Source organism: Candida parapsilosis, contig 005569 (assembly GCF_000182765.1).
Source record: "Candida parapsilosis strain CDC317 annotated contig 005569".
Classification (NCBI taxonomy): Eukaryota; Fungi; Ascomycota; class Pichiomycetes; order Serinales; family Debaryomycetaceae; genus Lodderomyces; species Lodderomyces parapsilosis.
In genome coordinates this window covers 312,147-324,254 of record NW_023503278.1, presented here as the reverse complement: position 1 = coordinate 324,254, position 12,108 = coordinate 312,147, and the positions used below count along the sequence as shown (strand labels likewise).

At 39.7% G+C, this 12,108-nt stretch overlaps 4 protein-coding genes across 4 annotated transcripts; 1 reads left to right on the top strand and 3 right to left on the bottom strand. All coding sequences in view use genetic code 12, as the record gives it.

Moving 5' to 3' along the window:
* Window positions 1–69: 69 nt before the first annotated feature.
* Window positions 70–2,487, bottom strand: PAN3 (Pan3p; the record flags this gene model as incomplete). The annotated part of the gene is made up of 1 exon (XM_036811634.1): window positions 70–2,487. The coding sequence occupies one exon, from the start codon at window positions 2,485–2,487 to the stop codon at window positions 70–72; it is 2,418 nt and encodes an 805-aa protein (XP_036663300.1).
* Window positions 2,488–5,001: 2,514 nt separating this feature from the next.
* Window positions 5,002–5,745, top strand: CPAR2_101540 (uncharacterized protein; the record flags this gene model as incomplete). The annotated part of the gene is made up of 1 exon (XM_036811623.1): window positions 5,002–5,745. The coding sequence occupies one exon, from the start codon at window positions 5,002–5,004 to the stop codon at window positions 5,743–5,745; it is 744 nt and encodes a 247-aa protein (XP_036663299.1).
* A 283-nt stretch (window positions 5,746–6,028) lies between these two features.
* On the bottom strand, window positions 6,029–9,064 carry PPR1 (Ppr1p; the record flags this gene model as incomplete). Its single annotated transcript, XM_036811612.1, has 1 exon — window positions 6,029–9,064. The coding sequence occupies one exon, from the start codon at window positions 9,062–9,064 to the stop codon at window positions 6,029–6,031; it is 3,036 nt and encodes a 1,011-aa protein (XP_036663298.1).
* A 489-nt stretch (window positions 9,065–9,553) lies between these two features.
* On the bottom strand, window positions 9,554–11,845 carry CPAR2_101520 (uncharacterized protein; the record flags this gene model as incomplete). The annotated part of the gene is made up of 1 exon (XM_036811601.1): window positions 9,554–11,845. One exon carries the CDS (start codon window positions 11,843–11,845, stop codon window positions 9,554–9,556), a length of 2,292 nt encoding a protein of 763 aa, XP_036663297.1.
* Window positions 11,846–12,108: the final 263 nt, after the last annotated feature.

The following is a 12,108-nucleotide window of genomic DNA, read 5'->3' as shown; positions in this document are numbered from 1 at the left end:
TAATAGCTACACCCATTCTATAGAAATGAAAAGCAAAATCGAAATCCAAACAGCCGCTACTCTGCTCATCTAATTCTTCAATTGCCTAAATTGACTATCAACAATCTCCTTCACTTCTTTATAGCTGACGATGATACATTCGTTTTCTTTAACCAACAACAATTTTTCATCCACTCCACAATCCAATTTATTCAAGTTAACCAAAACCTTGTGCAAATTAATTACTCTAGCTCCATTAGAGTCATAATATTGAAATAGATTTTGTTGAAATAGTTGGATAACTTTGATTTGGTTAGCATCATTTAATGACTGCTTGTTGAGATGGTTCTCGTCCCCTGTGGTGGTGTTAACAATGAAGTTGATCTTAGTTAGCAATCTAAACAAACGAGCATTCTCCAACTCTGAAGTCAACTGCAGTTCAAAGTAGTCAGTCGAATTTTCTAGGCTATTGACTGTGGAGAATGTCTTATCAATCAAGCAGTCACTGATGAACTGTTTCAAATCGAACTCTGATGCATCAGCATCCAGTGGCGCCTTGCTATTCAAAACTTTCAACACATTGATAAAATCTTCATTCAACTTCGTTGAGTTTGTGAGATTTCTCACCAATACGTCCTCTTGAGTTGACCGCAAATTGATTGGAAGCAACAATGAACTCAAATCAAGCAAGACCTTACCCAAGTTCTTGATGTCTTGACGTTGCAATTGCTTGAGATCAGGTCTTCCCGGTTTCCCATAATCCAATACATCGCTAATCCCACAACTGCTTAATCTTATTCTGTTCCCGCCAGTATTGATAATCTTGCTTACCTCCATAGACGACCCAGCAGTCAATCCTCCAGCGTGTATGCTCTTTATTGCATTTACCAATTGGACAAGATACACCCACAAGAGATCCTCATTTATGGGCTCAACCCTTATAGACTTCTTGTGGTATTCTAGCAACGTTTTTGAATTGGGATAGTAATCATAAACGAAGCATAAAGCGGTGGAGTTTTCTACTTTAGTTCCACTAATTGAGCTAAATGCCAAGGACGTGAATACGTCTTTGACTCCCACAATATTGGCATTTGCATTAAGTTTCTGCCACTGTTTAATACTCTTGAATGCACTTTCATCAGTTATTTCGTTGCAGGGTTCAATCTTCCGCAATACATACAATCTTCCATCAACATTTGAGTAACATTTGAACAATATACTATTCTTACCAGGCCAAAGTTTACTTATAGCATCATAGGATGTATCAATGGGAACCAAGGAGTGATATGAGTTTACATGTTCAGGCAAGTTCAGATGTTGAAGAGTTTGTAAACTTGCTTCATTTTTGCGATGTAAACTCTCTCTCAAATCATTGGGGATAAACATTCGTATGGCATCCACTTCATGATCCTTTGTTGGCACGGACAACCTTGGTGGTGGTGCAGGAGCGTACAAATGATACTGCAACGGATACAATGGTGCTTGTTGTTGTTGTTGTTGATGGTGTTGAGAAGTTGGTGGCGGTTGAGTGGGTCCTGCTGCTGAACTTGCCCCTAATCCTGCTCCTTGAAGGTGGTGATTATTCTGCAGTGAGGGGAAGAAAGTGGAGGACATAGGTGGAGCTGAATTCATAAGCGATGAATGTGAAACGTGCCCTTGATTTGCCAGACCCATTGGAGTGGGTGGATTTTGTAGATACGGGTTCGAAGATGACTGTTGTGGTTGAATGATTCCAGTTAAGGATCGTGCGCTTGAAGGACCATTGGCAGAAAACCCTTGGATCAAACCAGAATGCTGACTTGATTGCTGTTGTTGTTGTTGTTGTTGTTGTTGTTGTTGCTGTTGTGACGGTGGTGCTGCTGGCTGTGCTTGCTGACCTAAGGGACTAGAAGCACCTCCTTGCGTAAAATCAAAATTCGATGGTGTAAACGAAGGTGTGCTAACATTGAATTTCGTTGATCCAAAGGGGAGACCATTTAAGTTACTCTGTGGTTGTTGTTGTTGCAGAGTGTGCTTTGTATCGTAACCATGAGTAGACGACAATGATTCTGGTTGAAAAACGGGAGCATCCTTCACAGTTGGAGACAAATTTGAGAACTTAGAAGTTATATTATTGATCAATTTATCATTCCCACCACTAGGTTGAAACAATGGAGTCTCAATGTTGAATTTCTTTCTTCCATTATTAGATTCATGGAGTTTTGCGGATGCGGTAGCAGAAGGCATAGGCAATTGCTGCAGTTGTTGTTGTTGTTGTTGTTGTTGTTGTTGTTGCAATCGGGATCGCGACGGTTTGGACTTCAATTGATGCTGCAACTGTGCTTGTGGTTGATTAATCTGGAAGTCAATCTCTTGTGGCTGGCCATTGCCATTTCCGCTTGCATTGGACTGCAGCCCAGACGGTTTATTATGACTGAAGGCACATCCTTTGTCCTGGTACTTGCAGTAGCCATAGATCAATACATTTTTACAAAGAACATCCTTTGCCGTATCTAGATTTATATTCATGAATGTGCCTTTGCTTTGTTAAGGTTTTAATTTGGTTCAGTAAATGGAAGAGCAAAACCAGTGGTAAAACTGGGAACGTATTGGCCGTGAAGTTGGTGAAGACGGAATCAGTTGTATCTGCGATAAATGCTGGATAGATGCCGGTGTCGTCCTTGTTTGTTGTCAAAAAGATCAACTGGATTTTTTTGCTATCGAGTACACGACCAGTTGGACCTAGACATTATTACACTACTACTCCTCAAAGTAGAGCCTATACACAAGAATAGTCAACCTAGTCTTGGCCATGATGGATGTTTCAGAGACCAGAGGCTCAACCTCTACAATTGATTTTTACGTATGTTAGTAAATAGTTGAACTTTTCACTATTGATGCTATCAGCTGTATTAAAAGCATGCATGACAACAACCTAATGTGTTCTATCGTTGAAACTGTCATATACTGCACATATTCACCAACATTTTAGAAAATACAACTTCTTGAATGGTGTTTTTAGCAATCAACTTTTCGTGTGAAAGATTCGATTCTTCATGATTCACTCAATTTGTGTAACATGTCTCACATCGTCTTAGCATAACTTTAAACATATTGCCTAGGACCTTGTATTGTAGTGATAAACCTCAACATAGCACGTGTCTGCACCGAAATTATGGAATCATACCATATCAAGCCACCAGGAGGGTCCCAGTCATTTCGAGAACCTCCAAAATAGGACATTACCAGCGCAATACTAAGGCGGTTTTTGATCCATTGGATCTAATTCAACAACATGCTAGAGTAGGATGACGCTAGACCAGTGTCGCCTTCATGGTACAAACTCAGTAAAATTGCCCATCTGTAGCACTTTAAACTCAACGAATACGATCCACCTCAATTCACACTTGTTGCAATTGGTTACTGTTCGAAAATCTTTCTTGCTCCATTTGCTTGCCAAGACCAAGTGGATAGACAACGGATACCAATTATTGAGTCTTAATGATCATCTTCACTCTCACTGCCTCAATGACCACTTGAAATCCTAGTGTACGACCCGTGCTCTAGATGTCGACGTCTCTTTTGTTTGTTAACTCTAGTCGTCGCTCTTAACTATCTTCAGAATTAGCCATATTAACAACCCGTTTTCCAGTTTGACCAGTTAGCTATTAGTAGCAGTACACTCCCTTCTCTTGATCACAATGCATACTTTCTTCAATCGTCGTGAATGTATAGGACTATCAAGTGGCCCCAAAAGTGAAAATCCCCTTATGTCTGCCAGAGCTTGAATAATCTTCCGAGCTCTCACTCTTACTTCAGCAAAAAACTCAGTGTCCTGATCGGCGTTTGACTCAGCAGCTCCTTTTTGACGATAATAAGGTATGCGTATTCACTTGTATTCGTGATGCAAATCGCCATCTTCACCTGATTCGATTGACTCTTGTTAAATAGACTCAATTAATCTGTCCTCTGAAAGCATCTTGAACAAATGACATCATTGTTATAAAAGTCGATTGTATGTAATTGCCCAAATTTGTCATTCGATTTAGTCGTCTCATACAACAGTCTCCTATTGAAACAGCGTCAGCACAATTTTATGACGAGTCCAATAAAGTGTTTCCAATGATTGCTTATCACAAGCACATGATGAAATTTCTATCCCAAATCTTTACGGTTGATGACTGACAATGTCGGATAGTGGTGGCTGATAACCCGTTCAGGATCAAATTAGAGTTTGGGGACTTCTTGACGTCTATTCTCCCTTCTCCTTCAACTTGGCAGCACTTTGTTGTCGAACACTATTATGACCCAATTGGCGATATTTTTTGGTGGGGAAAACAGATCAAGACCGGGCTAGGATGAAGTAAGTGTACCTCATCTGAAGATGTATCCTCTACGGGTTGCGGATCAACCTCATTTGCTTTTTTAAGTATCGTCTTTGTTTCTGTGTTTGCTCATTTGATTGAAAAGTGTTTACACCAAATGTGTTGTCAAAAACAATTGTTAGGATCTGAGATACAATGAGGTGAATAATACTTGAATTTAGAAAACTACCATATTTTGAAGTGAGTAAGAAAAATTTCATTAGATGGAGGCTGTTGAAAGATTAAGGGAAGGAAATGGGAATATTAAGGGAAGATTACATGAAAACTAGCACGAACATAGGTGCAACTATTCTCTGTGCGGTTGCGGCATCAGATGAATATTAGCGTAGTTGAAAATAAAGCTTTAGTAGCGAAGGACGTCTTATGCTTAAGATTTACTAATCCATGTCGGAGGAGTTCTCTTGAGCTTGGATTAGGAAATTAGAGGCAGGATCGTAATATATTCAGTGGCTATCTTCGTACATTGTCTTGACGACTTACGCTTTGTCCACAATTCTACACAAAGATTGCCCCAGGTGGAGTATAGGAAGGGAAAGTGCAAGACCAAAGTAAGTTTACAACGAAACGGTATATATGACAGACCAAATGCCTCTAATGATAAATTCTAAGTTTATTAAACATAAACGTATTGTCCATACTGTTTTAGGTTCATACCACAATGGCCTCACAGCAGTCTCAATATAAGGTTACAAATGCAGTCAAATTGGAAAGAACAAGAACTTCAGTAGCAGACAAATCCAATCCCTATGCTGAGATTGCTTTGATAAACAGCCTATCGAGCTTACTGGCTCGATATCTTCCAGTTGATAAGGGGTTGAAAATCAACAATGTCCAAAAGCCAGCACCAAGTTACAGCAATCAAGATAGAATCAACAAGAACACCTCTAGAAACAAGACAATTATCACAACCACGGATACAATCACCGATACAATCACCGATACAATCACCGATACAATCACCGATACAATCACCGATACAATCACGGATATAATCACGGATATAATCACGAATACAACCACGCACACAACCACGATCGCCAACACCAGCATGAACGCTAACACCAACACGATCGCCAACACCAACTCAAAAGTTCACAATAGACGTCTCGGAAGGTTACTTGGAATTACATGCTGCTTGATTATTGCCATACCATTGGCATTTGAGTCTTTCAAATTGCTAAAGATCAACGTTTACGGAGCTCGAGCTAAAGGTTTCTCGGGTATTTCAGGACTCAATGTTTCCGTATTTCTTTTGATAGCTAGTATGTTTATCGGTGGAACCGAAGTGTCCGGGTACGATGAGGGAGATTTTGGATACATGTTTCTATGCCTTGGAGGTTTGGCACTAGTTGTAGAGGTCTATTTTGGCACTATCATGATGTTGACAATGGATTTCGCATGATGGGGAGGGAAGTGCTCATATCTTCGGTGGATGTGTATTTTTATGTTTGTTGTTTTCTTAGATTGCACCCGTTTACACGCTTGACACGTGAATGTAGTACCTCTTTAAGGCAAAGTAGTTACCAACAGTGGCGCTCAAAACTTGTATCAGTAAGTATGGCATAAACTCGCACTCTATACAAAGACAGTCATACAACAACAAAAAAACGTATCCCATTAATACTGACAATTTTGAATAAACTAGTCTTAGATGTTGATCGCCTTAACCCCCCCCCCCCACCTCTTTACTTTGACGTAAAAAACTCTTCCCATATCCTCTCAGTTGGCGCATTGTGCATCAAATCAAAAATTCGTTTCCCTTCACGCATATTCGTAGGACCGGTGCTAGTAGTTGTCCCCGTACCCGCCCCTGTGCCTGTTCCTGTTCCTGGCTGTGGAGGAAATTGAGATATTAAAGGAGGTGGAGTAAAAGTGTTATGACCAGCATGAGTGCGGGAACCAGTTGCTGGTGGAGTGGATTTGTCCAGATACGTTCCTCTAGATGCACCAACGACATTGTTGTTATTTTGCTGATTTAATTCTTGGAAAAAGAAATCCAAATCTTGATCGTTCCATTCAGCAGGGTAGTCAAATCCATGGACAAATTCTGGTGATACAATGACATTATGAGTACTGGTGACCGTGTATGGAGTCACTCCACTTTGATCGTGGGGGGAACCAGCTCCATATGAAAACGGAAGTCCTTGCTGATGTTGAGCTGGTCGCGACTGCAGATATTGCTGATGATGTTGCTGGTTTTGAGAAAATTGTTGTTGTTGCGATTGCTGCTGTTGACTGTGTGAAGTTGCTTCGCTGTTTGGTGATCCTTGAGTCAATGGATTTAAATGGTCCAATTCATTAACCAAATGGAATAAATTAGAATGAACATTGCCATTGTTGATTCGATACAATGATTCACGACTCACCTTTGCTTCACTCTTGTCACTGCCATTACCATTGCCATTACCATTGCCATTGCCACTACCATCTCTTCCACCACCACCAGTAACATCGTAGTCATCGTTTCTCTCATTATCCACTTGGCTCTTGTTACCACCCCCTGGCAAAAACTGATTCACCAGTTCATTAGGATACTTCAACTTGACAATAACCAATGTTAAATTATGGAAAATCTCACAACAATATTGCGCCGCGTCGCATTTGTCAATCAAGCTCGACAAGATTTTCAAACAATTGGAACAGCTAAGCATCACCGTATTGATTGGATTCATAATTCTAATCTCATCAGAGTTGTATAATGAATACAAGTATGATGTGCCTGCCATAAACAAGTTATGTACTGCTGCCCATGTATAGTTGACAGATTTCGTCAAATACAATTGTGTATAGCAGTTGATTACTTCTTTAGCGGAGATGGAAACTTGTCGGATATCATCCATGGTTAAATTGTAATTGCGTGGTCCCAATCCATGGATGTACAACAATGTATGATGATAATTCAAATGGAAAAAAATGGGGTTAAAGTCACAATTCATTTGTTTTGCCGTTGGGAGATTTTTATACCAGTTGGTTAGCCTCGACAAAATGTCCACTTTCCAATGCGATAAATCAGTGTATTCTCGGGGTATTTCACTCCCAGTGTACAATATCTTGGTAACTTCACTTTGTAGTTTCCGAATCATGACAAATGCCAATGATACGGTTTTGTAACTAATTACATCAGTACCGCCAAATCCTTCATCACCATTGCTCATTTTTGTATAGTCCATGATTGAGTCATTGGGAACAATCTTCAGATCATCCCATACACTAGGCAATGGCGTATTGATACTTTCATCAGGAATGCCAAATGGTCGATCCAAGTAGAAACAAATTTGTCGATCAATGGAATAAGTACACCAAAAAATCCTTCGTCTTTTATCTCGTGTGTATCCATCAATGTCCAAGTTTTGTCTAGATTTAGTTTTGAGTTCATTTTGTAGATCCAAATCAACACATACACGTAGTGCTTCTCCCATAATGTACCATACCCCCGGATTCGTCGGTCGCATTATGGAATAGAATGTGTAGAGAAGTATACCTTGAAGTGCCATCAACTGGTCGTTGTTGCGTTTGACAATATTGTAATATTTCATGGCTGCTAAACGAAATGACTCTGAAATTTGTGATGGGTATTTCAAATGATGGGCTGAAGATGCAATGGCGAACACCATGTTGAGGAAGAATAGTGGTATGTGGTATCGTCGTGGTGGTACAATACAATTGGAAATCGCCCTAATGTCAATATTGTTACTATCGGTGTTTTCTTCAGTCTCTTTGGTAAGCAAATGTTGAAATTGCAACTTGTACTCATCAAACCAGTACCCACTTCCATCACTACTTGCACCACCATCTTTTGTCCAAAATGAATCATTTATCGATCCATCATTACTTGCAAATTGAAATCGATTTAGTTCAACCGGTCCATAAATAGGTATGAAACAATCACGAATAAATTCTTCTCGGTGCATGATGGGGAATTGTGCATTACATTGGTGGAAGAAAATTTGACAAAATTGTAGTGCTGTGGATTTGGGTGGTAGTACAGCCGCTGATTTCATCTCGTCATCGGTTATGGAATCGTCTGGGCTACGTTCTTTGGACACATCTTCCAGTAAAGCGTCTTTAGATCCCGTGGGAACCTCGTCATCAGCACTTCTTTCATGTAGTTTCTGCACCTTCACTGCGGTTGATATCAATTTCAGAAAACTAATCCTGTTGCTTCCGTGTCGACTATGTCTCTCTGCTTCGAGACCTTGATTCGCTGCTTCTTTGCTCGTTGTTGACACATTCACCCCATTTCTCTGCATTCCGACGGTATCATTATCAAGCTCTCCTTTCTCGGTTGCACCACCACTAGCACCAGCACTAGCATTAGCGCCCACATCTCCATCCACATCTCCATCCGCATCAGCATCAAAATCAATACTCGCACCCAAATCACCCAACTTTTTCTCCAACAACTTAACCCGCTCTTCCAAATGAACAATATAGCTCCTCGGTATTTCTCTCCCTGTAACTGGGTCCAATCCCATACATTCGACATTATGTTGAGCACATTTACCACATTGAGGAAATTTTTGATCACATTTTATCTTCTTGGTGCGGCATCGTTTACATGCCGATATCGCTCGAGATATTTTCACCGCGTGTGATGGTTTCTTAGTGGGGTCAGAAGTGGCTGTATCTGAGTGGGTCTTGCTGGGTGTGGCAGTTGTGGGTCGCAGAAGTGGTGGTGCTGTCGTCGTTGTTTTCTGTTTCTTGGTTGCCGGGGTTGTCATTGATTGTCAAATTTGTTTGTACTTGCGAGGATGGTGGTACAGCTTCAAAATAGTTCGCGAGTAAATGATAGTTTCATACAATGGTTGGTTTGGTGTACTCTCTTGAGATTAGTAATACAGTCCTCTTTCTTGTTGATAGAATTAAAGTTTTTTGGGGTTTATTGATTTACAAACTCCCCTCTAAATTAAATTTTTCTCTCTGTAATAAAAGAGAAGAGGAGATAACAAACCACATCTCGTCGGCTTTATCGATACTGCTAATTCCACACAAGGGACAATGAAGAACAACTATGCACTTACGGCCCAGAAACCTACAACAAAATAGATAACAGATTAAACTTTTCTTTCTTCTTGATTAGTACAATTATTAAAGTTTCAAACAACAAATAGAACAGGGTCCTAAACCCCACCTTCAACAAACAAACAAACAAACAAATAAATAAATAAATAAACAAATCAACAAATCAACACCACCCCAACACACAATCCTTAAACATCAACATGTTTAACAGGTGCTCGGCCCAATTTGTAACTGCCAATCAAAGGAGGTATAAACACCTCATACGCAGTTGACTTGCTAGCCAAATCAGCAGGATCCACTTCGACACGGAGTGAAGTCACCACTGAATCACCAAATAATGGATACTTGATAAACCGTTCATTCGGTTTTTGGTCGTGTAAGAAATCACCTTCTTTTGAGTTGTGTTGACCCTCAATCACTGGTTGTGGGTATTTTCTCAACACTGAAGAAGAGGAGGAGGCAGAGGTGTCTTTGTGGTGGTTGCCATTAGCTGTTGGTTCAGCTTCAACGGCATCTGCTGTAGCTGCTTCCTCTGCTTCAGCTACTTCTGCTGCATCTGCCTCAGTTTGCGCAGCACCAGCGAATAGCGTTTTATATTCGACTGATTGCTTAGCCAATACTAAATCTGACCAGTTCCTTTTGTTCAAAAACTGATGATTATTTCTCAGCGATCCATCAACATCCTTGAGGAAAATAGGCACCACATCTTCATCAGTATCCTGATTATAATGATGAATTCCACTACGTTTATTCAACAATGTTGCCATGGCATCTGGTGGGGGTGCATTGACTATTGCTGATGAGATGACATTAAAGATTAATCGTGGATCATTTTCAGGATGAGTAGTTAAATCTTTATTCAATTTCTCAACTTCTTTGGCTCCTTGTAAAATGTGAGCATTGGGATGATGGTGATACTTGGACTTCATTCTACCAATACAACATAAATGAACATCACCTGATAAAATAGTGATTCTGATTCCCTTTTTAGCACCGAAATCCATTAAATCTTTGATTAATTTATTACGTTCACGTTTATGGTATTTGGAACACCAATGATCATTCAAGTCGTCCAAAACTTCAACATCACCATCAAATTCATTGACCAAACCTTTATTTATGACTCCCTTTGTGGCTAATTTACGCAATGGTGCCATTGCCGTGGAAGTTAGTAACCATTCTAACCATACCAATCTGGGGTAAAAGATGGGTACACCAAGCATGACGTACAAATGTTTGACATCGCCATTTGCTTTCAATGTTTCATTCATTTTGTTGAAGATTATTTTATAAGTTTGAGGATCACAAATTTGTTTCAATTTACGTTCAGTACGACAATCCAATCCTAGTAAGCTGATCTCCTTACCCAATCTCATAAACACTGAGTGGTTCTTTTGTTTGATAAATGGACCTTCTTTACCCAATACCCATGAAGGATCACTCAAGTGCAATTTTTCCTCTGGGTTCATATGATGTTGAAACAACATGTAGTATTTGTATGCAACATTACCAACAGTGGAGAAAATTGGTGCCAGCATAGTTGAATCGTGGTATGATCCAAACCCATCAATAATATCATGATCGTCGTAAATGTTGACCATGGGGATTTGTGACATTGACAAGGGAAACAATGCTTCAACAACTTGAGACGCAGTTCCTTTCCAAAATCCCTTTCCAAACCAATTCATATAATGATTCAAATAAAAGTTTTTAAATTCTGCCAAAATTTCATCGTCAATAGGGGCATGTCTCTTTTTCATAGGGTTGGTCATCTTGGTCCATTCTTGCAATTTCTTGGAATGTAATTTGATAGCATCAGAATAAATTTGGTCACCACCTCCCAACATCACATGGTAATGCTGTTTTGAATGTTTTGCCAATACATCATACCAAAGTGAAGATTTGAATTCCGATGCATCACAAGCCAATGTGAACCCATTACACGAATACGAAATCACATTCATACTTTCGTCAACACTAGGGATAAAAAATTGGAATGATTTTTTGAAAAATTTGTCAATATAGTACTGCACTTTTTGTTCATAGTGAACCAATTGCAATTCAATGGTATATCTAAAGAATGAATAACCATCCTCTTCATAAAATTTGGTTACTGGGAACTCACCAGCTGAGAATTCACCATTAGTCACCGACTCCAAAGCTGGTCCAATCTTGTAGGTGATTGATGGTGGTTTACCCTCGGGACAATCTTTAACGACCAACATGAGTGAACCTCTGTAATTAGAAGCGCCGTCTTCTAAAGTACCAGCAAGACGTAAAGTAGGACCACATCTGATGTCATATTCACCTAGCTTGTCATTAGGGTCAATTGGTCTAGTTTTGGGGACATTTTGTCTTGCCAATTCATTAATCTTGAGATATTCATCCAAGGGTAACGGACTAAACCAATCTTCTGGAGATTGCTTCTGTTGCTGTTCCTGTTGTGGCTGTTGTTGCTGAGTATCAGTAGCAGATGGCATAGCAGGGGAGGGGCGTGGATACTTAGTAAGATATCAGGTTATGTTTACCAAAAGAAGAAAGAAGTTAAGTTAAGCAATGGGTATCTTTTTTTTTTTTTTTTTTGGTTGCTATTATGTTTATTGTTTTGGTTCAGAGGCTGGTGTTTATACTAAATTGCAATGGAATTTGAGTACAAAAACAACAATAGAGAGAGTGGGAGAGAGAGAGAGAGAAAGAGAGAAAGAGAGACGAATCCAAACAAATGGATTAAATTTCGGATATA